General features: G+C 38.4%; 1 protein-coding gene across 5 annotated transcripts in view; it reads left to right on the top strand.

Moving 5' to 3' along the window:
* LOC106874887 (adhesion G protein-coupled receptor G4) overlaps positions 1–25840 on the top strand; it is a 56396-nt gene that overhangs the window by 19059 nt on the left and 11497 nt on the right. For 4 of the 5 annotated variants that reach the window (XM_089343619.1, XM_014922800.3, XM_089343620.1 and 1 more), the window contains exons 8-21: positions 1917–2092; positions 4177–4268; positions 7375–7558; positions 8445–8521; positions 9560–9615; positions 10360–10517; positions 12126–12240; positions 14088–14242; positions 15696–15927; positions 18191–18356; positions 18740–18898; positions 21707–21835; positions 23924–24073; positions 24768–24889. In XM_089343619.1, the coding sequence (XP_089199745.1) occupies positions 1917–2092; positions 4177–4268; positions 7375–7558; positions 8445–8521; positions 9560–9615; positions 10360–10517; positions 12126–12240; positions 14088–14242; positions 15696–15927; positions 18191–18356; positions 18740–18898; positions 21707–21835; positions 23924–24073; positions 24768–24889 (1971 nt within the window). Of the gene's footprint in view, positions 1–1916; positions 2093–4176; positions 4269–7374; positions 7559–8444; positions 8522–9559; positions 9616–10359; positions 10518–12125; positions 12241–14087; positions 14243–15695; positions 15928–18190; positions 18357–18739; positions 18899–21706; positions 21836–23923; positions 24074–24767; positions 25027–25840 lie in introns of those variants that run through there. The other variant, XM_089343622.1, reaches the window with a different exon arrangement.

Below are 25840 nucleotides of genomic sequence, written 5' to 3'. Positions count from 1 at the left end.
GAATATACTTTCTTCTACACTTTTAAAATTTAGATTAGTATAGTGTAGAGAAATCATTCACTTCTATGGTACGAACTACTTTAATCTTTTGCAGCTTGTGTAGAAATTCATTATTACACCTGGTACTCCAAGATAAGTTAGTACCTTAATTATAACAAAATATGTTTTTGCAACACCTTATAAAGGCTGACCTAACAACGTTTAATTGCATCATTAAGTAATGTAGACAGCTATATATGGGTGCACATTCTGGCAACTTCAAACATCTACTCTTATAGGGGACCTCTTTAAGTCATTTGGAGTAAGAAACCAATTTTGGCGTAGCGTTATCCTATTCTTCTACGCTGAAACCCGAAGTAGATCTAGAATAGTAAGTACGTCTTCGACGATGTCACGGACGGCTACGAATGGGTTAAATTAGTGGTTCTCAACCGAGGTCCACATGACCCTTGGGGTCCATACAAAATTTTGGTGGTAAAGTTTATCTGCAATAAACTGGTTATACTTGTGCAATGCACAAAATATTTTAACAGTTTTTTAATACAATTCCTAATAATATTTAATTTTAAAAAATACAAAAGGTTTTTTATTTAAACATCGAATGACTATGAGGGTCCATCCAAGTAAAATAGGAATGAAAAAAAGGGTTCACAGGCAAAAAATGTTTGAGAAACACTGGGTTAAATGTTTAAGTACTTCACAAATAATAATGATGATGATGATGATGATGATGATGATAGTAATAGCGAAATAGAGCCATTGCATGTGTTTATTACTAGTACAATGTCCCTGCCTGGGAGGCGCAATGGCGCAGTGGTTAGGGCAGCGGACTCGCGGTCATAGGATCGCGGTTTCGATTCCCAGACCGGGCGTTGTGAGTGTTTATTGAGCGAAAACACCTAAAAGCTCCACGAGGCTCCGGCAGGGGATGGTGGCGAACCTTGCTGTACTCTTTCACCACAACTTTCTCTCACTCTTACTTCCTGTTTCTGTTGTGCCTGTAATTCAAAGGGTCAGCCCTGTCACACTGTGTCACGCTGAATATCCCCGAGAACTACGCTAAGGGTACACGTGTCTGTGGAGTGCTCAACCACTTGCACGTTAATTTCACGAGCAGGCTGTTCCGTTGATCGGATCAACTGGAACCCTCGACGTCGTAAGCGACGGAGTGCCAACAACAACAACAACAATGTCCCTGCCTGGCACAGGCCCTCGGTCGGTTACGATGACGGGCATTCTAGATGGTCTGGTCAAGAGAACAATCTGTTCATGAAATCAACGTGTAAGTGGATGGACCCTCGAAAGACACGCGTTCCCTTAATGTAGTTCTCAGGAATATTCAACGTGACACAGAATTTGACAAGGCTGGCCCCTTGTGAATTACAGGTACTGATCATGCTTGCCTGCTGAGTGAATGGAACAACGTGAAATAAAGTGTCTTGCTCAAGAGCACAACGCGCTGCTAGGAATCGAACTCACAACCTCACGTTCGTGAGCAGAATAGTTTAAGAACTAAGCCACGCACCTTCACATGTCCCTGCCTAGAGACCACTAAAAAGATGGTTTTAACACCTTTTGAAAAAAACCCGCACGAGTCATAACTTTTATATATCTGCTAAGCTGGGTGGAGGAGTTTGTCTTCCCCTCGCAAAGATAAGGACACAGGAAATGTGTCAAGGCCTAATAGGAAGCGGTCCAGCTTCCTAGGGCTAAATAGCAGTAGTATATTCCCTTATTGGGACTGTCACGTTAAGTTGACAGTATACAACTACTTTATCGCATCACTACTGCTTAAGTCTCTCTGAGAGGTTTAGAAATTTATTATTTCTAAATAATCTCTATTTCTTATCAAATCAAATAGAAGTTCCTCCATTGGTCAGGAGCAAATTCATTTAGAATTATCTTTGTATTTACAGTGACCTCACTCGTAATATCGGGATGGAGTGTGGATGTCACCTACCGGTATTGGTAAACTATACAGAGAAAGCATTCAACAGACGTCTGGTAGTTTTAGGAGCGTGTAATACAAGTGTGGAAAATAGTCGAGAAGGATTCAGGTTTTGGAAGATATTGAAATATTCGCAATGTCAAAGTTAGTAAAATCTTTTTTGTTTCTGTTGTTACTCTTTTAAGTACCACTAACAAAACTCCAGAGTATTCTCTGCTGTTCACATTATGATGATACACATATATATGCATGCATGCATTCCTACCTACCTACCTACCTACCGACCTACCTACCTACATACATACATACATACAAAGCCATAGCTAACCTGTCTTCATCGTGGACCACCACCTTGAACTTAAATACAAAAAGTGATTGTAATATAACTGATAGAGTACAGTAACGCAGAGGTACATTCCTAGGGGACAACCTCTTTGTGACGCTGTTGATACTTTCTGTAACCACCTTGTCATTCATGTTAAGAAAGTCTGAAGGGTATCTCACTGGTTCACAAGGAAACTGTTTCTTTGTGGATGACTTGAAACTATATGCCAAGAATATGCATGAGAGGAAAAGGAGCTTTGACCTGGTTACAACATTCTGAAAGGATATAGGTTGGAGTTTGGTTCGGATAAAAGTTTCTATATTGTTGTGAAGAGAGAAAACTAAACCAGACTATCAGAATATCCATCAATGACTTAACTGTTTCCTTTATATCTGATGAGGAATGTTACAGGTACCTAGGGGTGGATGAAAACGTATCTTACAAAGGCACCTGTAACAAGACACGTGTCACTAAAGAATATTACAGCTGAATAAAGAAATTATGGACCTCGGAACTCTCTGCATTCAATAAAACATTGGTCCACAATGTGTTTGCAGTGCCACTACTCATACCAACATCTACTGAAACTGTGAGTTAATATATGACGCTTAAGTGCGAGAACGGAGAGATATAAGATGGTGAGGAAAGGCGTTACGCGTGTTCTTTGGGTGGGGTGCAAGTGGAGCCGTGGGGAGAAGGGAAGAAAGAAACAAAAGCAGCGAAGGTAAGGGTCAGGCAACTGGGAGTAGAAATATAGATGTTTATTAACATTCTAGTAGTGACCGTTCAGTGGAGGCGCAATGGCCCAGTGGTTAGGGCAGCGGACTCGCGGTCATAGGATCACGGTTTTGATTCCCAGATCGGGAGTTGTGAGTGTTTATTGAGCGAAAACACCTAAAGCCCCACGAGGCTCCGGCAGGGGATAGTGGCGAACCCTGCTGTACCCTTCCACCACAACTTTCTCTCACTCTTTCTTCTTGTTTCTGTTGTGCCTGTGATTCAAAGGGTCAGCCTTGTCACACTGTGTCACGCTGAATATCCCCGAGAACTACGCTAAGGGTATACGTGTCTGTGGAGTGCTCAGCCACTTGCACGTTAATTTCACGAGCAGGCTGTTCCGTTGATCGGATCAACTGGAACCCTCGACGTCGTAAGCGACGGAGTGCCAACAACATAGTGACCGTTCAATATTCGGCTGAGATTTTCGAAGATGATGTTATCTCATGTGTCCTTTATATCCTCATGGTAGAGGACGTGATTTGGATGTTATTGAAGCGGTTGAGTAACCACACAGAGATTTCTTCATGTGGAAGGATTCCGACCATACCCCAAAGTGACTAAAGGTGGACTGACTCATTGTTATAAATTAAAGAACTGTGTGCAATTGGCAGTTCGTGTTGGTAGCGATTCACTGTGAGCCTTTGAGCGTTGAGTCTCCTGTAATACTAATCGTGGCGCACCGTGTATATACTTTCTTCCCTCTGCTTCATTATACATATCCAACAGACAAGGACATAAAATCTCATTAGATCAACGATATATTTTAGTACTCTGTAACATAATTTTAATGATATTGCTGGTTTTACAGCGTAGCATCATTATCATTTTGGGGTTATTTCCCCTTATTCAAGCTCTTCCGTAGTTTTCACAACTTTTTGCAAGCAGAATTTAAAGGGAAAACAGCAACAACTTATCTTTCATGCTTTTCTTACTTGAAACTGTGCCTGAATTCAAACACTTCCAAATGAAAATAAAACCATGTTTATAGTCTTAATAAGTTATTATATAATATGTATTGAATTCAACGCTAACACGTATGTATTTACTTTACATCATAAAGTAAATGTTTGCTATTATTGCTACATTTGATTCCTAATCATAGATATATTCTTATATTCTATAGACTACTCCTTATTTCAACGGGGTTTGCAGTGCCAATCATGTGAGGGGACCATATGCAATGATTCGGACGTGACAATCTGTTCAGGAAATGAGGTAAACTGAAAAGTTATTTTCTTCCTTTCCGTTATAAAATACCCATGGCCGTCACTAACAAGCCGGTATGGCCAAGTAACTTGAACCATGCTTTCGCTAATTGTTTTATGTGCCTATGTAACCGCAAGTAAACATAAACATATTCACGGTCTTCCTCAGGTTGTGAGGAAATAGTACCGACTAGCACTCGGCTAATACTTATTTGTAGTAGACTGAGACAACGTAAAATGAAGGAGTGACCTCTGTCATTTTCTTTCTCCGATAAGCATGACTATACACAGAGTATGGTGTGGTGTACATAGCCTGAAGTTAGTTGGAAGCCAAGTCATTTGCTCAATGACATAAAGTCGCTAGACTTAGATGTGGTAGCCACCAGCGAGACCAGGAGCTCTGGAACGCACGCTGTCGTTCCCATTTTCGATGATTTTTATGAGCTGTTGAGTTCAGGCAATAGATTGGCTCTGTTATCCCGGAAATCCTTAGATATCAAGGTACGAGCAATTCTTCTGAACCCGGAAGGTAAGTCGGTGGGCCTGGATGCTGCATAAAGATGTGGTAGACGAGGTTGAAAGGTATGAGGACAGGTTTTCCCCTTTGGTAGAGGCCTCGTCGAATTTTTCAAGTTTCACTTGAAAAGGAATGGTGAGAGTGAAGAAGATGGTGCTGTCCTGGAGTGAATTTAGTAAAAGGTAGGCGTGCTTTATGAAAATGGTAACACTGAATGAAATGGCTCTTAACATAAGCCTGGAAGGTGGAGAAAGACATTTGGAGGGAGCGCTTGTCTTCGTTCAGGGTGATGTTGGCTCTGTATGCTTCCTCAATTGACCTGAAATGGAGAGCCTCTTGCACCATCATCATCTTCCCAGCTCGAGCCAGACAGACAGTACTTTACGCAATATGCGTGCGGTTCCAAGTAATGCCGACTTTTGCAATGTATCTAGATTGTAGGGTATCTCTAAGGTTTTCAGATGTTTTTGCAAGTTGGGTAGTTTTGAACCCAATGTTCTGATGACAATAGGAATAACCTTTATGTTCGACTCTCGTAGCTGCCACATCTTAGCGATCTCAATTCCCAGGTCCCCATATTTATCAACTTTTTCTCTTTCTTTCATGATGATATGTTGATCTCCTGGCACTGCTACGTCGATTATTAGACACTCTTGTTTGTCCCTCCTAAAGTTTACGACATCCGGCCTTCGGTGCTCTAACTCTTTGTCTGTCTGGAAATCAAAGTACCAGAGGATTTTTGCTGTCCCCTTTTCGTCCATTATCTTTTCTGGTGTATGTTGGTACCAAGCACCCATAAACTCATATTCATACTTACAAAATAGTGGCCAGTGGAGGTTTTGGGCCACTTAGTCGTGTCTACGTGTGCACTCTTTCCACGCAAGACTTTCACAAGCACTAACAATCTGAGTCACATTATCGACCCTCTTCCCACACATTCTGCAGAGGTCCAATGCACTTGCGTGGTATATATTCTTTTTCACTGAGTTGGTATTCAATGTCTGGTTCTGAGCCGCGATGATTAGGCTTTCAGTATTCTTTTTTAGGTCACCCTTCTTGAGCCGCCTCCATGATGCTCCCTGGTCTTTTAATTTGTTGGTCTCACGGTGGAACTGACCATGTAATCCCATACGGAGTAGGGTTTCTTCTCTCTCGTTGTTCGAAATTCATGAGCACTCTCAAGTCCATTTTTGTTAACTCCTTCTGCACTAGCAACATAATGGTCTTCTTTGCCGTTTACCAAATATTCTGCTATGTTTCTTCTTTCACTGTTGATGAACTCCCGTACGCTAATCAGCCCACAACCACTCTTACCTCTCATGTAGAGCCTGTGTATATTTGCCTTAGGGTGGGGGGTACCATCCATATTCATTGTCTTTCGGGTAGTGCGATCGAGTTGGTCAATCTCCGCTTGTGTTCATCTCAGGATGGGTGCACTATAGCGGACTACAGCAACAGCCCATTTGTTGATGATAGTCACAAGGTTCCTTGAGTTGAGCTTTGACTTCAAGAGAAGTTTAAGGCGCTTGAAATATGCAGTGACGACTTTGACTTTCATTTCTCTGTGCAAGATATTGTCCAACTTCAGGATCCCAAGGTACATGTACATATCATCATCCGGGTCTTCCATTCTCTCTCCGTTTGGCAATTCTATGCCCCTACAATTTACTCTTTTCCCTCCACTTCATAGTAAGCACCGCACACTTCAAGATACCGAATTCCATTCCTATATCCTTGCTGCACATTTGCACAGTCTCAACCAGCTTCTCCATTTCAATGTCTGTTTTTGCGAACAGTTTTAAATAATCCATGAGGAGAAGGTGGTTATAAAATTGAAACTGAGAGACTGATGATGTCATTCCATCAACGTGTGGACGCTGGTTGCTCTCGTTCATACTTTAAATTTGAATTTCTATAATTTTGAATTTTTATCACTTCTTATTTTGGACTCGACAAAGACAGGTTTGCTATCGTTCAACCAATAAAATATCTATAGCAATCGCATCGCGCTCTTCGTCTTGTCTGTTATTATTAATTATTATTATTATTATCATTATTATTATTATTATTATTATTATTATTATTATTATTATCATTATTATTATTGTTATTATCATCATCATCATGATCATGATCATCATCATCATCATCATCATCATCATCATCATCATCATTATTATTATTGTTCAGTAGTTTTATTTTTATAACGTGCTTTCACTTCACTACCGAGCGCAGCTCTGTGTGCCTTGGGTATGTGCTGTGGTTTGCTGTGGTGCTCTTATGGTTACTGTATTGAAAGTGTTTTGCGTAGGATGTGTGCAGTACCCAGTAGTGCAATTTTCTGTATGTTATATATATTTGTAAGTCCTGGTGTTTTTGTTATGTAATTGTCTGAATATTTTTTTGTTATATCTAAGGCACCTACTATGATAGGAATTGTTTCTGTTTTTAGATTCCACATTCGAGTTACCTCTATTATTATTATTATTATTATTATTATTATTATTATTATTATTATTATTATTATTATCATTATTATTAGTCGTAGTAGTAGTAGTAGCGGCATGACATTTATTCACTTTTATATTTATTGTTATAGTCTGTATGTATGACGAATGTGTCAACAACTGGTTTTACACGGAAGGTTGTAAGATCCTGTCGTGCATATAACGAATGTATGGGAACCATGGCAAACAAGTTCAAAACGTGCCGAGTGTGGGTTGGGAACATAGATTGCGCTTCTTGTTGCTCCGGAAATTCATGCAACAAGCATCTCTTTGTTGGTGAGTGTTATTTCTTCTGTTATATATTTAGACGTGGTTTAAGACGATTTCTAATTGACAAAGCATTTAATCGGTTGATAAGAACAGAGAATAATAGTTTATGTATCAAGATAATAATAAACCCCAGTGCTTATTATTTTAAACATTGTACTTATTCTATTGGTCTGTTCCGCCGAACCTCTAAGTTACGAGGACGTAAATACGCCAACACCGGTTGTCAACGTGTGGTAGGGGGCCAAGCACAGACACAAATACACACATACATAGACATACATAAATATACATGCATACATACTCACACACATACATACATACATATACATATATATATTTATACACACAGACACACACACACATATTCTTTCTTTTCTTTTATTCTTTTACTTGTTTCAGTCATTTGACTGCGGCCATGCTGGAGCACCGCCTTTAGTCGAAACAAATCGACCCCAAGACTTATTCTGTGTAAGCCTAGTACTTATTCTATCGGTTCTTTTTGCCGAACCGCTAAGTTACGGGGACCTAAACACACCAGCACCGATTGTCAAGCGATGCTGGGGGGACAAACACAGAAACACAACATATACACACATACATATATATATACATATATACGACGGGATTCTTTCAATTTCCGTCTACCAAATCCACTCACAAGGCTTTGGTCGTCCCGAGGCTATAGTAGAAGACACTTGCCCAAGGTGCCACGCAGTGGGACTGAACCCAGAACCATGTGGTTGGTAAGCAAGCTACTTACCACACAGCTACTCCTGCGCCTAAATTTATATTTATATCTTCGCCGTGTATATCTTACGTACTTTGTGCATGTAAAACTCCTGTCTCATTTATAACAGCACCATTTCCCTTCCGTGTTTATTTTCTTCCGTAGGATCGCACTTCGTAATCCATTTAGCTTACACAAGAAACACGACTTTAGAAACCGCTCCTAGAGAAATAGCCGAAGTTGTAAGTATAACTTATTAATTCTTTCTTTCTCTCTTTGTCTCTTCCATTTATATGTGTGCGTACTTGTGACTCTGTGTGTGTGTGTGTGTGTGTGTGTGTGTGTGTGTGTGTGTGTGTGTGTGTGTGAGTATGCGTGCTTTTGAATGTGTGTGTGTGCGTGTTATGGATTTAGGGGTTGTCAGCAATAAAGGACATGTGATGTCTCCTTCTTTCCACAAGGCCTTAGAGTTGACTCTGCCACTTACATTGAGGTCCTGGAAATAATTGTTAAGCCCTGGATAGACAGTGTATGCAATGGAAGGTCATATGTGCTTCAGTAAGACTCTACACTATCACACATGGCTCTTGTAACACAGGAATCGGTGGCTGAAAATTTTCATGATCACATAACCCCTAACATTTAGCCTCTTAATTTCCCAGATCTCAATCCATTGGACTATTACATGTGGAGCATTGCTGAGAGAGAGGTCAATGAACATGGCCATAACACCAAAGATTCTTTGAAAGCTGCCATAGTCAGTGTAATGTCCCAAATGAATCAGGACCACTTGATTCAAGCATGTAGATGATTTAGATCTCATATAGAAGCAGTTGTTGAAGCTGAAGGTGGCTTTATTGAATAAGATTATAGAAAAGAAGGTTTATTTTTATCCTCATAGCATTTTTTGATAAATAAAGTTATTATCTGTTTTTTTTTTGTTAACATAAATCTGTTCTCAAATATCTTACGCATCCTGTACTATGTATTTAAAAATCGGAGAATAAATATTATTATGCTGTATCATTATAGTTACTATTATACTATGAGTCTTCCATTGTAGCATTCTCTGCCTAACTTGCAAAACCTTTCGTTCATAAACATTATATGTAGTATATGTGTGTGTGTGCGTGCGTGTATATATATATGTATGTATTCATGTATGTATCGTATCTATGCATGTATGTATGCATATACATACATACATATATATATATATATATATATATATATATATATATATATATATATATATATATATATATATATATCCATTGCAGATGGAGAACGGACTTTCAAAAAAACTAAATGGAATATTCAGAGTTGAATATTGTGGGTAAGCATAAACTTTTATCACGATTATTCCAATTTGTTTTTGCTCGAAGTATTCCAGTGCTTTTTAACGCATATATAAAATATTACAATAATTGATAATGTTGTACTTTAGACCCAAACTATTCAAAATTCATACTTTCAATCAAGTCTTTGTAATACAGTAATCCCTCGACTGTCGCGAGTGTTACGTTTCCAAATCCTCCGCGATAGGTGAAAATCCGCGAAGTAGAAACAGTACTGTACTGTATATTTTAAAAAAAATTATTTTTATAATTGGTATATATTTATTTTATTATAAATGCAAAACAACACCACAGGTGTTTTTCTGTACCTGCTCGTAGTAATAGCATCGATAGCAAGGTAAAGAATGTTTTGTCAACACTCATCAGCCTTGACACATTGCTATCCATAATCGGTAAATAAAAGTTTGGATAGTCAGTGGACCGTATTATATAATGGTAACATTTAGAGTTCTATAATGAAAACAAGGTCATCTTCTTTAGAAGCAGATAAATGTATGTGTGTGTATGTATGTGCATACGTTTACGCACGTGAGTGCATACAGTATATGCGTATATATATATACAGTATGTAGAGTATATGCGTATATATGAGGATGTGTCTGCCTATGCGTTATCACATATAACTATGCATGCTTCTGCAGACATGTACTAAAAAATCTGGTGAGTGTTGTTGAAACTAATAATAATTATTACTTCCTTTCTATTTGAAAATCCTATTTCAGGTTAGTTCATGATTCGGAAATATTTACAATACACTGCACGGTGCCTAAAAGCAATATTAAAGATGATGTTGAAACGAAGGTATCCTACACCTTGTATAATTTACAAGAATTGAAAGACAAAGGAGTTTCGGAAAATATGGAAATATTAATTCGTGAAAGTAAGTGATGAAATTTTTAGAATTTTTATTGCCTTCAAAATCATCATTGAGGCAGCGAGCTGGTAGAATCGTTAATATGTTCGATGAAATGCTTAGCGGTATTTCGCACGTCGCTACATTCTGGATTCAAAATCCGCCGACTTGCATCCTTTCGGAGTTGATGAAACAAGCATCTGTTACACACTTTTATTAACGTGTCTTCTTGACTCCAGAAATGAAATAAGACCTTGTAGGAGATGCGTCGATTACGTCGACACCAGTGCTTCACTGGTATTTATTTCACCCGCGTGATAAAGATTCTCTCAGCAGAATAATAATAATAATAATAATAATAATAATAATAATAATAATAATAATAATAATAATAACAATAATGATAATAGACAAAAATAAATAATAATGACTTCAAATTTTTGCTGCAAGGGCAGCTTATGGGAGAGGATAAAGTTGATTACATCGATCCCTGTGTTTCACTGGTACTTAATTTATCGACCCCGAAAGGATAAAAGGCAAAGTTGACCTCGGCAAAATTTGAACTCAGAACGTAGTGATTGGCGAAATACTGCTGAACATCTTCTCCAGCATGCTAATGATTCTGCCAGCTTACTCACCAACTTAATGATAGTGATAATCATTTCTACTAAAGGTACAAGGCCGGAAATTTTGAGGGATCCCTTTAATATGATTATTATATAATTATCAATTTAGTATATATATATATATATATGCTATATAGGCTTTGAAAAGGCGACGTTTATATATATATATATATATATATATATATATATAAACGTCGCCCTTTCAAAGCCTCGCCAGGCTCATGGGCCCGGTTTCCCGGTTTCTATGGCGTATGTGTTCCCCCCCACCCCACCAGCTGGACGGGACGCCAGTCCATCGCAGCGTTACTCAAGAAACAGGAAGAAAGAATGAGAGAAAGTTGGGGCGAAAGAGTACAACAGGGGTCGCCACCACCCCCTGCCGGAGCCTCGTGGAGCTTTTAGGTGTTTTCGTTCAATAAACACTCACAATGCCCGGTTTGGGAATCGAAACCGCGATCCTCCGACCGCGAGTCCGCTGCCCTAACCACTGGGCCATAGCGCCTCCACTAACACACACACACACACACACACACACACACACATATACCCTGTATGTATATATATATATGTATATATATATATATATATATATATATATATATATATATATATATATATGTATGTATATATATATATATATATATATATGTATATATGCTATTGTTCTCAAATCAACCAGCACATCCAAACTATTCTACAACAAACGCTACTTCTACTACTGCTGCTGCTGCTGCTGCTACTACTACTACTACTACTACTACTACTACTACTACTACTACTACTACCACTGCTACTGCAATGACTGTTGCTATTACTATGCTACCACCGTGACCACCACCACCACCAACACCACCAACACCGCCACCACCACCACCGCTACTACTACTACTACTACTACTACTACTAGTTTGATTGAAACACACTTGCTCATTGTCGTTTATAAATTTGTATTTTTAGTATATAAAGCCATGCAAATTCGTTACTTTCTACCTTTTTGCTTCATTTTCAGACATTTGCGGTGAAGATACAACATCAAATAACGGTGAAACTTTTAAGTGGCCGCTAACAAAAGTAGGAACTACTGCAACGTTGACATGTCGTGCGAATATCGCCACAAGAAACTGGTTCGTTTGAATTGTATCACTTGTTTTCTCTCAAATTTTGAAGTTTCTAGTGTCGTCTTTTTGTGAGAGAATATCATATGGCTGTGGAGGCGCAATGGCCCAGTGGTTAGGGCAGCGGACTCGCGGTCATAGGATCGCGGTTTCGATTCCCAGACCGGGCGTTGTGAGTGTTTATTGAGCGAAAACACCTAAAGCTCCACGAGGCTCCAGCAGGGGACGGTGGCGAACCCTGCTGTACTCTTCCACCACAACTTTCTCTCACTCTTACTTCCTGTTTCTGTTGTGCCTCTAATTCAAAGGGTCAGCCTTGTCACACTCTGTGTCACGCTGAATATCCCCGAGAACTACGTTAAGGGTACACGTGTCTGTGGAGTGCTCAGCCACGTGCACGTTAATTTCACGAGCAGGCTGTTCCGTTGATCGGATCGACTCGAACCCTCGACGTCGTAAGCGACGGAGTGCCAACAACATTTAATAAGACACCTCGTCAGATTAAGCTGATTGAATTAATAACCATCGGTTCAGATCACATTAAGCAGCTATTGGTAGAATTTTGGTTTAAGCACCCCCATGTAATCCCTCGTAACTTTTTGTATTTTTGGAATTTTCAGGAAGCATTTGCGAATTTGTGTTCTACACACAGGAATTCATATGATTATGGGAAAAAATTTAACTCCCTCCACGCGCCATAAATCCTAAAAGTTCCACTATTTTTCGAATTTTGTGTTTTTAAACAAGAATCTAAAATACGGACAGTCCGAGTTTTTTTTGCTTAAATCCCAGTAATGGACCACCCATCGGTGCATCATTATTCCATTAAATGTATTTACGGGAAGAAAATATTGAAAAACATCAATACATGTCAGCGAGACAAAGCAATGAGGAAGGTGTCAGGTGGTCGTGAGATGTGCTGAAAATAACGGCTAAATCGCCCTTACATCACATACAAAAAGAATTGTATAATCGCATGAATTCCTTTGTTTAGAACACAAATTCGCAAAACTTTTTCTGAAAATTTCTAAAAATAAAGTTATGAGGGATTCTGTGCTACTATTTTACATTTTGCACAGTCTGGAACTTAACTACTGAACTACCAAGGCCTCCTTTGTTGCCAACATTTGCCAAACCCTGGCCTTATACCGAAATTTGAAATCAGCATTTGACAAATCTTTAAGGCGGTGAGCTGGTAGAATCGCTAGCACACCAGGCAGAATGCTTAGAAGCATTTCGTCTGTCTTTATGTTCCGAGTTCAAGTCCCACAGAGGTCGACTTTGTCTTTCACTCTTCTGGAGTCAATGAAATAGGTACGAGCCGAGCATTGGGGCTGATGAAATCGACTTCCTTTCTTCCCCGAAATTGCTGGCCTTGTCAATAATTTAAAGTCAATACTAGACAAAGCTTTAACGCGTCGGGCTGGGAAAATCGTTAGAAACGTCGGGCTAAAAGTTTAGCGGTATTTTGTCCGTCTTTACATTCTGAGTTCAAATTCCACCGAAGTCGATTTTGCGTTTCATCCTTCCGAGGTCAATAAAATAAGTATCAGTTGAATACTGGTGGTCTTGGACTGAAATTTGAAACCAATGTTAGACAAAGCTTTAAAGAATTTGTAGGGATTCATATTGCAATATTTAAAAAAAAAAATCTGATCTTTAATTTGAAAATATTTTACATCGTTTTCGAAAAGAGTGAGGTGGACTAAATAATAAATTAGTGACAAAATACACCAAAGAATATATCTCTATTTCGCTAGATTATGAGTTCAATTCTCGACCAAGTCTTTGTTTTCTTGTATTTCTCTGAGATGGATAAATAAGCATGACTGATAATATTTTACATTTATTTTCAGTTCTCCCAGAACGACCGCACTTAGTCAAAATATGACATCTCTAAAGTGTTCACAAGTTTCAGGTGTCTGGCAAAAACCAGACATGTCTAAATGTAACGATACAAAGTGGATCTCTCGGAAACTGGAAGATCTGAAGAATCAAGATATCAATGAACGTGAGTGAGCAGTTGTGTTTCGAAATTTTTGTTGGTTGTTGGCACTCCGTCGCTTACGACGTCGAGGGTTCCAGTTGATTCGATCAACGGAACAGCCTGCTCGTGAAATTAACGTGCAAGTGGCTGAGCACTCCACAGACACGTGTACCCTTAACGTAGTTCTCGGGGATACTCAGCGTGACACAGTGTGACGAAGCTGACCCTTTGAAATACAGGCACAACAGAAACAGGAAGTAATAGTGAGAGAAAGTTGTGGTGGAAGAGTACAGCAGGGTTCGCCACCATCCCCTGCCGGAGCCTCGTGGAGCTTTAGGTGTTTTCGCTCAATAAACACTCACAACGCCCGGTCTGGGAATCGAAACCGCGATCCTATGACCGCGAGTCCGCTGCCCTAACCACTGGGCCATTCCACCTCCACTGTGTTTCGAAATAGCCTTATAGTAACAGCTGTAGTAGTTATAGTTGGAAGAGGAGGGAGAGGATGGGTGTAGTACTACAATCAGTAGATTAGTCCTGTCATGGTCGTTGTCATCTGCGGCGGTGACCCGAACAAAATGTTTTTATTCTGTTACTAATGCCTTTATATATATATGTATATATATATACTCTTTACTCTTTACTCTTTTACTTGTTTCAGTCATTTGACTGTGGCTATGCTGGAGTACCGCCTTTAGTCGAGCAAATCGACCCCAGGACTTATTCTTTGTAAGCCTAGTACTTATTCTATCAGTCTATTTTGCTGAACCGCTAGGTTACGGGGACGTAAACACACCACCATTGGTTGTCAAGCGATGGTGGGGGGACAAACACAGACACACAAACATATACACACATACATATATATATATATATATATATATATATATATATATATATATATATATATATATATATACACATATATACGACGGGCTTCTTTCAGTTTCCATCTATCAAATCCACTCGCAAGGCTTTAGTCGACCCGAGGCTATAGTAGAAGACACTTGCCCAAGGTGCCACGCAGTGGGACTGAACCCAGAACCATGTGGTTGGTAAGCAAGCTACTTACCACACAGCCACTCCTGCGCCTATATATATATATATATATATATATATATATATATATATATATATATATATATATATATATATATGTATGTATGTATGTATGTGTGTGTGTGTGTGTGTGCGTGTGTGTGTGTGTGTGTTTGAAAGTTTATAAGAATTACTTAATACTGTGTTGAAGTGTAAATGTAACCTTAAACAAAAACGGGTCGCTTATCTAAGGATTAATATTGATGAACTGAGAACATTTAGCAATCTCTATGCTATATGAAATTGCGGTTGTTAATTAACATCCAGTAGTTCATTAATAATTATGTTAATAATTGTGTGACGTATAATTTGCCTCTAGTATTTCATGTCAAAGTGACTGTAAATATCCTTAAATTTCATTTTCAATTTTCCGTTGCAGGAAATATTGAGAAAACTGTGAAAGAATTTGTGAATGTTTCGCAGACATCAGAGTATTTCAAAAAAGAAGCCATTGGCTTGAGTATAAGCATTCTAGAGAAACTGATGCCATTGATATCGAGAGTACCCGCTGATATAACCCTGGACCAAATTTCTGCGAGTATCAACAATTTAATGAACGCACCTGAAGGCGTTTGGGCTGGGGCAGAACAAGCTGATGGATCTACCAGCAGGTAAAATTCAAACTTAAGTTTGCTGCCACTAGTCGTAGTTGTAGTAGTAGTAGTAGTAGTAATGTTTGTGGTGGTGGTAATAGCATTAGTGGCACTCCGTCGGTTACGACGACGAGGGTTCCAGTTGATCCGATCAACGGAACAGTCTGCTCGTGAAATTAACACGCAAGTGCCTGAGCACTCCACAGACACGTGTACCCTTAACGTAGTTCTCGGGGATATTCAGCGTGACACAGAGTGTGACAAGGCTGACCCTTTTGAAATACAGGTACAACAGAAACAGACAAAAGTTGTGGTGAAATAGTACAGCAGGGTACGCAACCACCCTCTGCCAGAGCCTCGTGTACCTTTTAGGTGTTTTCGCTCAATAAACACTCATACTGCCCGGTCTGGGAATCGAAACCGCGATTATACGACCGCGAGTCCGCTGCCCTAACCACTGGGCCATTGTGCCTCCACCGATAGTATTAGTTGTAATATATATAATATATTGTGGTGTTAATTACTAATAGTTGAGACCATCCTTGATATCATCATCATCATCAATAACATTTAACATCTGTTTTCCATGCTGGTATGGATTGGACGGCTTAACAGGAACTTTGCCTTTCATCCTTTCGGGGTCGATAAATTAAGTACCAGTTGCGTACTGGGGGTCGATATAATCGACTTAATCCCTTTGTCTATCCTTGTTTGTCCCCTCTATGTTTAGCCCCTTGTAGGCAATAAAGAAATCAGAAACGTTAGCATGCCGGGCGAAATGCTTAGCGGTATTTCGTCTACCGTTACGTTCTGAGTTCAAATTCCGCCGAGGTCCACTTTGCCTTTCATCCTTTCGTACCAATTACGCACTGGAGTCGATGTTATCGACTTAATCCCTTTGTCTATCCTTGTTTGGACCCTCTATGTTTAGCCCCTTGGGGGCAATAAAAAAATAAGAAACACTTGAAGAGACTCAACACGTTTCTTATTGCTTCAACCGACACAAACTAAAGCGAAAATACTTATCAATTACATGGCAAGCCTTAATATACTCATTGTACTAAACTCAAACTGCTTGACTTGAGGAGAGCAATTAAGTTTATCAATCCATAGTATTTCTGAATAATTTTTTTTCGCCCTTTCAAAGCCTAGCCAGGCTCATGGGCCCGGTTTCCCGGTTTCTATGGCGTATGTGTTCCCCCTAGCACTTCATCGCAGCGTTACTCAAGAAACAGGAAGAAAGAGTGAGAGAAAGAGTACAACAGGGGTCGCCACCACCCCCTGCCAGAGCCACGTGGAGCTTAGGTGTTTTCGCTCAATAAACACTCACAACGCCCGGCCTGGGAATCGAAACCGCGGTCCTCCGACCGCGAGTCCGCTGCCCTATCCACTGGGCCATTGCGCCTCCATTTCTGAATAATTAGCTGAACTTAATTACTGTGTCTTAAATATTTTCTTGGTGTACATCTATTTGAGAAATATACTCAAAATTAACTTTGACTACATTTACTGTAGTAGTAGTAGTAGTAGTAGTAGTAGTTGTAGTTGTAGTAGTAGTAGTAGCAGTAGCTGTAGTAGTAGTAGTAGCAGTAGTAGTAGTAGCAGCAGTAGTAGTAGTAGCAGTAGTAGTAGTAGTAGTAGTAGTAGTAGTAGTAGTAGTAGTAGTAGTAATGGTAGCAGTAGCGGCAGCGTCGTTAATAATAGTTGCATCAACCAAAACAGTAGCAACCGCAGAAGTGTACGAGAAACATTAGCAACAGGAGCATTCAGAGATTTGTTAATCAATACAGTTCACGTTTATATTAATAACTATGGAAGACTGGTGGGAATATTATCTGTATGGACTTCAAGGCAACCTAGCGGTTGCTATTTGGTTAGAAAATGTAGGAGTTAGTTATAGGTTTACCTACTGAATTAATTTACCGATACTGTTTTTGTACATAGGGTAAATGTGGTTTATTTGTTGTAGTTAAATTAATGATGTTAGTGTATAATCCTTCCTAGAATTAAGATTGAATGAATGTGGTGATATCTAAAGTATGTTTGTTTCTAAACGACACTAATTTTAGTGCTGTTGACACCGCCGGATTGAATGGTACTGTCCAGGTGTCGAAACCATAGTGATATCCGTGCGGCAGCTGATGATGGAAGTATGTTGGATTGTTGGTACGGCTGTTATTGTATGTGCGGATTAGTTCTTTTAAGACATCCATTTGGTACATAGTTAATTACGTATTTGAAACCATCTCAATTACAAATTGTTTTCTTGGTTTTCTCACAGAATGCTGAAAATTATAGAAGCAATCCCAGAAATGATTCCATTGAAAGAGCAACAAGTCACAGTTTCATATCCCAATTTTGGTTTTGGTGTTAGCAAAGTGGACAAGGACACTTTCAATGGCCTTTCCTTTAGAATTTTATATGGAAATAATGAAACAAAAACTACGGTACAGTACTTTTTCAACAATACTCTCTTTTAACTGTTTGTTCATAAACATTAGAATCTGTATATGGGCGCGCACGTCTGCACACACACACACACACACACACACACACACACACACACACACACACACACATGTAATTGGGAATAACGAAAATGTTTATTCAGGAAGCAGAAAGACTACTGAGTCCATCAATCATTAGTTGACCAACGTAGAAATCCCTATGGCTGCTTGCCTATGGGCTGGTGGGATTGGGTGATGATTGTAGTAATGTAGTAGTCGTAAGGACGTAGAATTTACAACAGTAGTAGTAGTAGTAGTAGTAGTAACAGCAGTAGTATTTTATGTTTATGAATTGCATTTTTCCTTTGGCTTTCTTCCTCCAGGTACATAACTCCTCATACGAGGGTCACCATGAGCAAGATATCAAAAAGTTTAACTACATTTCATTACCAAAGAGTCTTTTAAACCAACTGAGCAACGACGAACGACTAAACGTTTCAAGGATTACATTTTCTTCTATGCGAGATGATATGCTATATAGGGTATGGAACCAAAATTGTAAATCTTCTTCTTCTTCCAGCTGATTAGAGAATACATGAATTCATTGATACGTTTTTTGTTTTTATTCTGAACAGTGCTTGTAAAATTTTGTCTTAGAAAAACATTTTTTAAAGAATTTGGCATGTTAAAAACATCTCATTCAGAAATAATTATTAATGAATCATTAGACACCGGCGTTTCGGCTTGATTTGACCTCCTCAGATACAGAGACTCCTCATATTCTGAGTTAATAATTTAGAATCTTCGTTCCAATATGTAACTAAGCAAACAAAGCATTCACTGATTTATGCAGAAGCTGGCCGAGTTTTAATTTAATTAATCTGATGCATTTGAAAGGCATCAGATTAATTCTATGCCATTCCAAAGAAATTTCAATAGTTTGTCTATGCTTCTTTTAGACTAGTAGCTAGCTCTTGTTTCATAAATCCTAAATAATATAAAGCTTTCCTTTCATATGTCCCAAGTTATAATGGAGATTTAAAAGAATCGTAAATATTTATCACATAAGCATGGACATCGTATTACATGCGATACACAAGACAGCAAACGGTTAACATATGAATGTGTATAATATATTTATAATGTGTATACAATTATAGAACCGGACTAGCTGTATTAGTTTGACTTATTTTAACACACCAAGGCATTTAAGAGAAATTTCACACACACACTAGAATGTTCCTTGTGCCATTCAGTAACAACTTTAGCCGTGTGAATTGGCGCATTATCATCCTGAAAAATTGCGCTTCCCCCCCGAAAACAGTTCTGCAACCATAGGATGAATTTGATCAGATAAAATGCTTAAATAGTCTTGACTATTAATTCTTCCACGAAGGGAAACCATTGGGCCGGCAGATTTCCACGATATAGCCCTCTCCCCGCCCCGATCGTCAGAGATCCTCCTCCATGTTTAACAGTTGGAAGAAGGCAGTCTGGGTCAATTTCTTCTTTTGGCTGCCTCCACACGTATACTCGGCCGGTGGTTGGAAATAAGGTAAAGGATGACTCGTCCGAGAAAATAACATTCTTCCACTGCTCTTGGGACCAATTCTGTAGGTTTTTACTCCACTCTAAATGCTTTACAACGTTTGTTTTTGAAAGTAGTGGTTTTCTGGTTGCAGCCCTCTCGTGAAATCTGGCTTTGTGCAGCTCCTGGCGAACACTTTTTGTGGAAACTGGGTTCTCGAGGTGGTCATTAAGCTCTGCAGTAATTTTGGGAACTGTACTTTTGTGATCCTTTCTAACAATTCGTGTAAGCGTCTGATGGTCTCTATCTGAAAGTTTTGGTTTTCTTCTGGAGTTTTGTTTCAATGAAGAGGTTTTTCCCTCTTTCTCAAAGGCTGTCATTAGTTTCGAGACAGTACTTCTTGATACACCAAACATTTCGACTGTTTTCGTTACGCTAGCGCCTGCCATACGAGCACCAACAATTTGACCTCTTTGCAAGTTCGATAGATCTGTCATTTTAATGAATTTTCATTACCTTTTTCTGATGATATCTGAAATGAAACAGCAATTTTAGAAAAAAAACATTAAGCAACATTAATAATAAATCAAAAAAAGATTAAAATAATCAAGCTTTTGACTGTTTTATAGATATTTCAAAATTATGATACTATGATGGTAGGTGTTTCCATTATTCTATCCAACCCATGTATAAATATATATATATATATATATATATATATATATATATATATATATATATATATATATATATTGTGTGTATATATATATATATATATATATATATATATTTATATATATATATATATATTGTGTGTATATATATATATATATATATATTGTGTATATATATATATATATTGTGTATATATATATATATATATATTGTGTGTGTGTGTGTATATATATATATATATATATATATATATGTATATATATACATATATATATATATATATATATATATACATATATATATATATACATATATATATATATATATATATACATACATATATATATATATATATATATATATATACATATATATATATATATATATATATATACATATATATATATATATATATATATATACATATATATATATATATATATATATTGTATATATATACATATATATATATATATATATATATTGTATATATATATATATATATATATATATATTGTGTATATATATATATATATATATATTGTGTATATATATATATATATATTGTGTATATATATATATGTATTGTGTATATGTATGTATATATATATATATATATATATATATATATATATATATATATATATATATATATGCATACACACACACACACACACACACACACATACACACACGCTCCCATGACTCTTTCAAAGGAGATAACGTTAAAACTCAGGTAAATAAGTTAGTTTTTATTAAACATAACTAGACGGGAAACTTTTTGATAACACCTCGTATATCATTGTTTTTATATCCTGGTATTGGATAATAAATAATTTAACGAAGCGAGGGAGAAAGAAACTAATTACACGACGCAATACGATTACTATTACATGAGGTCAAACACCCACTACCATCGGCTCACAGTGAACTGCTTGCCCAATTGCTCACAGTACTTTATTTCATAGCAATGCGTCAGTCCACTTTTAGTCGTTTGGAGGTGATTAAAATCCTCCCATAACAGTTGTATTAAGTTGTACTGATAATGTTGTAATGATGATGTAATAATGTCTAAGTATAACGACACTATAGTTTGGTTTCATACTTTAACATTGTATTAAACTCGTTTATTGACTTCTATTTGCAGGCAATATTAAACTCTAGTAGCAAACCAAAAACGAAAATTAACAGTCATATTATTGCTGCAAGTATTCCTAATATCCCAGTAACCGACCTTGATGAACCAGTTACCATATCATTCATATTATTAGATCAGGTAATACCTACGTATTTATCATTTCTGCTGCTGTGTAACAAGATTTTTTGTCTTTGGCTACCAACTGTTATTTTCTATTTGCTTACCCTTAGAAAGAATGAAAAATGGCTAATATTTCCTTTTCAAACTTTGCTTTTGTTATGATATCTATTCCAACCCCAAAGAATCCCTTTCAGCTTATGGCTATGATGCTTCCCCACTACTCCTGATCATGATCAGAAAGCACATATTATCAGCCATTAAGGGATACGCTCAAGTGGTTAAGGTCAAGCAGCTCATAAGCGAATCTGTACTATTGAGCAGAATATTTGCTATAACGATATTTCTGCTTCAGCAACTCAGCACTGGATCTGTGTGAAATGTAATGGAAAATAGGTCAGTTTCAAAGCATTGATGCCCAGGTCAGAAAAGCAAAGTTTGAAGGGAATAGTCATTATTTCCTTTGATAGAAGCAAATAAGAAATAACACTGAACAAAGACGAAATACAATTAATAACACTTTGTTTCGCATTATTAATGGTGGACAATCTAAGGCGGCGAGCTGGCAGAATCGTCAGCACGCCGGGCGAAATGCTTTGCGGTATTTCGCCCACAATTTACGTTCATTTTTTACTTTTCATTTGAAAAGGAAAGTGTGGCTGGAGAGGAGATGTCTGTCGGAGTGTACGTTCCAAAAGAGATGGAAGCATTTTGCACGAGTATTGTGCGTGCAAGGAACCGTGTGAATAGTCAGAAAAAAATAATGAAAAAAAAAAAAAGGTGCCAGCGATAGATTGGGGCTTGTGGGGTCGGAGCGTGGCCTGATCATCGCTTCATTTGTGTTGTCTAACGTACTGTTAATATCATTCGATTTTTTCTATTTTATATAATTTTTAAAGTCATATTTTATGTAAACCATTCGCGTTACTGATCCCAATCAGTTGTTTTGTACCATTCTATGTTTAGCCCCCTGTGGGCAATAAAGAAATTGGTATTTCGCACGTCGCTACATTCTTAGTTCAAATTCCGCCGAGGTCGACTTTGCCACTTGCACATTGTAAAGGTGCATGGCCTAGTGTTTAGAGTTTTCTGCTCATGATCACAAGGTCGCCAGTTCGATACCCAGCGTTGCATTGTGTCCTTGAGCAAGACACTTTATATAATGCTACTCCAGTCCACTCATGTGACAAAAATGAGCTCTACTTGTATTTCAAAGGGGTCAGCCTTATATCTTTCTGTGTCATATAAAGGATACATGTGTCTGCAGAGTGCTCAGCCACTTACATATTAATTTCATGAGCAGGCTGTTCCATTGATCGGATTCACTGGAACAGTCATCGTCGTAACCGACGGAGTGTCAGTGCATAGTAGTGTCCTATTGTGTTGTATAGTGCTATATCGACCCCGATTGAATGAAACTAAGATTAAACGGAATCCTGCAATGATCTGATAATTTTGGTGTAATCTTTGGAAGATTATATTATTCATCGTGCCTACTTTTTAAAAAGCATTATTGTGTGATTTGAAGGCAATCTGCCTGTTATTTCTAGCAAATAGATGCTCCACTGTCGGATGATTTGTATATGTACCTGACAGGAACCTTATTCCTGATGTGGAACCAAACTGTGACTCCCGCGCGTTCTGGTGATTCTTTTAATTGTATTTAGGTGATCATTGGGGGTGGTCTGTCTGTATCCTTTGAGGATGTGGAGGCTGCTATCTCATGCCGGCATGTAAAACATACATCGTCATTATTACTTAGGCATGGGGACTAGAGAGGGTTAGTGCTCTTTTAATGAATAACAAGAATGGATTCTAAAACTTCCTGTGCGCACAACGCTTCACCAACCAAGAGCAGGTGGAAGCTTCACTGAAGGAGTTCTTCGCCTCAAAGGACAAGCAATGGTATCAGTGAGGAATCAAAGAACTGGCAAAAAGGTGGCTTCAGACGCTGCAACACAATGGCCTCTTCTTTGAATTCTGGGCTGCCTTTGTTGTAACTTGATGAATAAAGCAAATAAATTACCAAAATATCACGAAATGTTTGACTCAATGTAATGATTACAAAGAAATTTAATTAAATTACCGAAATAAAATTTTTTTTTTCAGAATACTTATAACGCACGGTGTGTTTATTGGGATGAAACACCTGGAGGGGATACCCAATGGTCAACAACAGGCTGTAATATATCCTACGATGACCCTGGAAAGAGAGTATTGTGTTCTTGTAACCATCTTACAAATTTTGCTTTACTAATGGTTGGTGAGATTACTATAACTTATTAATTACTTGTGATTTGGCAGTTATGTCTGTGCATTAACAATTTTAAAGAGTTGTATACTAACATATCGACTGGATTTTGTGTTGGAGGGTATTTTCGTAAATATGTAATGTTGGTATATTGCGGGAAGCTACCGTTGTTTTTCTGCTATTACTGTCGCTTGTGTTTAACTCTTTCGCATTCAGATTACCTTGTCAAATATAATCTTTATTCATTCACACTGTTTTGGATTAATCATGCATTACTTCATATCTTCGAGAATCTGATGATGTCATAGCTTATGTTTTGAATAATATTGTAGGGTAAAATATAGGAGGCCGGATCTGGCCAGTTTAAACATAAAACAATTAGAATATTTCGGTCAGACATGGCTGGTTTGACCTCTCAGAATTCAGATTGCTCTATCAAACGTAATATTTATTCAAATTGCTTTGAATTAATCGTGCATTATCTTGTAGCGCTGAGTGTTTCGATGATGTGATTGTTTACGTTTAAAATGACATTGTATAACATGTGTGAAAGGCCAGATCTGGCCAAATTCAATATAAAACAGACAGGATATCTGGGCCAGACATGGCTGGTTTAAATACTAATGGATCAAACTGATTTTAAAGTCTGTTGTGTTGAGACAGTCTGAAACTGATGTTTTTTTTGTTGATTTTTTTTGGCAGGACGTCTCCCAGAAGGAAGGAAATATAAAGAATACTCAACCCTTATCTATAATATCTAACATTGGATGTGGAATATCATTAGTTTGTCTCATTCTTACAATAATAATTCATGTTTTTTTTAAGTAAGCATTTCAATTTCTATTTGCTTGTGCAAACATGGCTGTGTGGCAAAAAGCTTGGTTCCCAACCACATGGTTCCAGGTTCAGTCCTACTGCATGCCACGTTGTGCAAGTGTCTTCTACTATAGCCCCAGGCCAACCAAACCCTTGTGAGTGGATTTGGTAGGCGGAAACTGAAAGAAGCCCATCGTATATATGTATTACGTGTGTGTGTGTGTGTCTTTGTGTCTATCTCCACACCATCCTGACAGACCCCTCCCCCATCCTGACAGACCCTTCCTCCATCCTTTCAGACCCTTCCCCCAACCTGATAGACCCTTCCCCCATCCTAGCAGACCTCTACCCATCCTGACACATCCTCCACCCATCATGACAGACCCATCTTCCATCCTCACAGACCCCTCTGCCATCCTGACAAAGCCTTCTCCCATTCCGACAGACCACCATCTCTATCCTGACAGACCCCCCTACCCCATCCTGACAGACACTTCCCCCATCCTAACAGACTTCTTCCCTCATCCTGACAGACTTCCACCCCCGTACTGACAGACCCCTCCCTATCCTGACAGACCCCCTCCCCCATCCTGACAGACCCTTCCCCCATCCTGACAGACCCTTCCCCCATCCTGACAGACCCTTCCTCCATTCTGACAGACCCTTCCCCCATCCTGACAGACCCTTCCCCCATCCTGACAGACCCTTCCTCCATTCTGACAAGCAAAACTCAACATTTTAGGAACAAGTGAATTTACTTAAGACCAGCAAAACCATTAGCGGTGTCTCGCAGGGTACTGTGTTAGGCCCACTTCTGTTTATCATTTACATCAGTGGTCCCCAGTCGGGGTCTATACGGCTCCTAAGGGTCCATATAAGATTTTTTTTTTTGGGGGGGGGGGGTCCACGCAACAAAAATGTAAATTGGGGACCCATGATACTATTTTTAGGGCTCCTGA

This window comes from Octopus bimaculoides, chromosome 27 (assembly GCF_046866305.1).
Source record: "Octopus bimaculoides isolate indiv1 chromosome 27, ASM4686630v1, whole genome shotgun sequence".
Taxonomy (NCBI): domain Eukaryota; kingdom Metazoa; phylum Mollusca; class Cephalopoda; order Octopoda; family Octopodidae; genus Octopus; species Octopus bimaculoides.
Note: the sequence above shows the minus strand (reverse complement) of the source record. Positions and strands in the feature narration are given on the sequence as shown.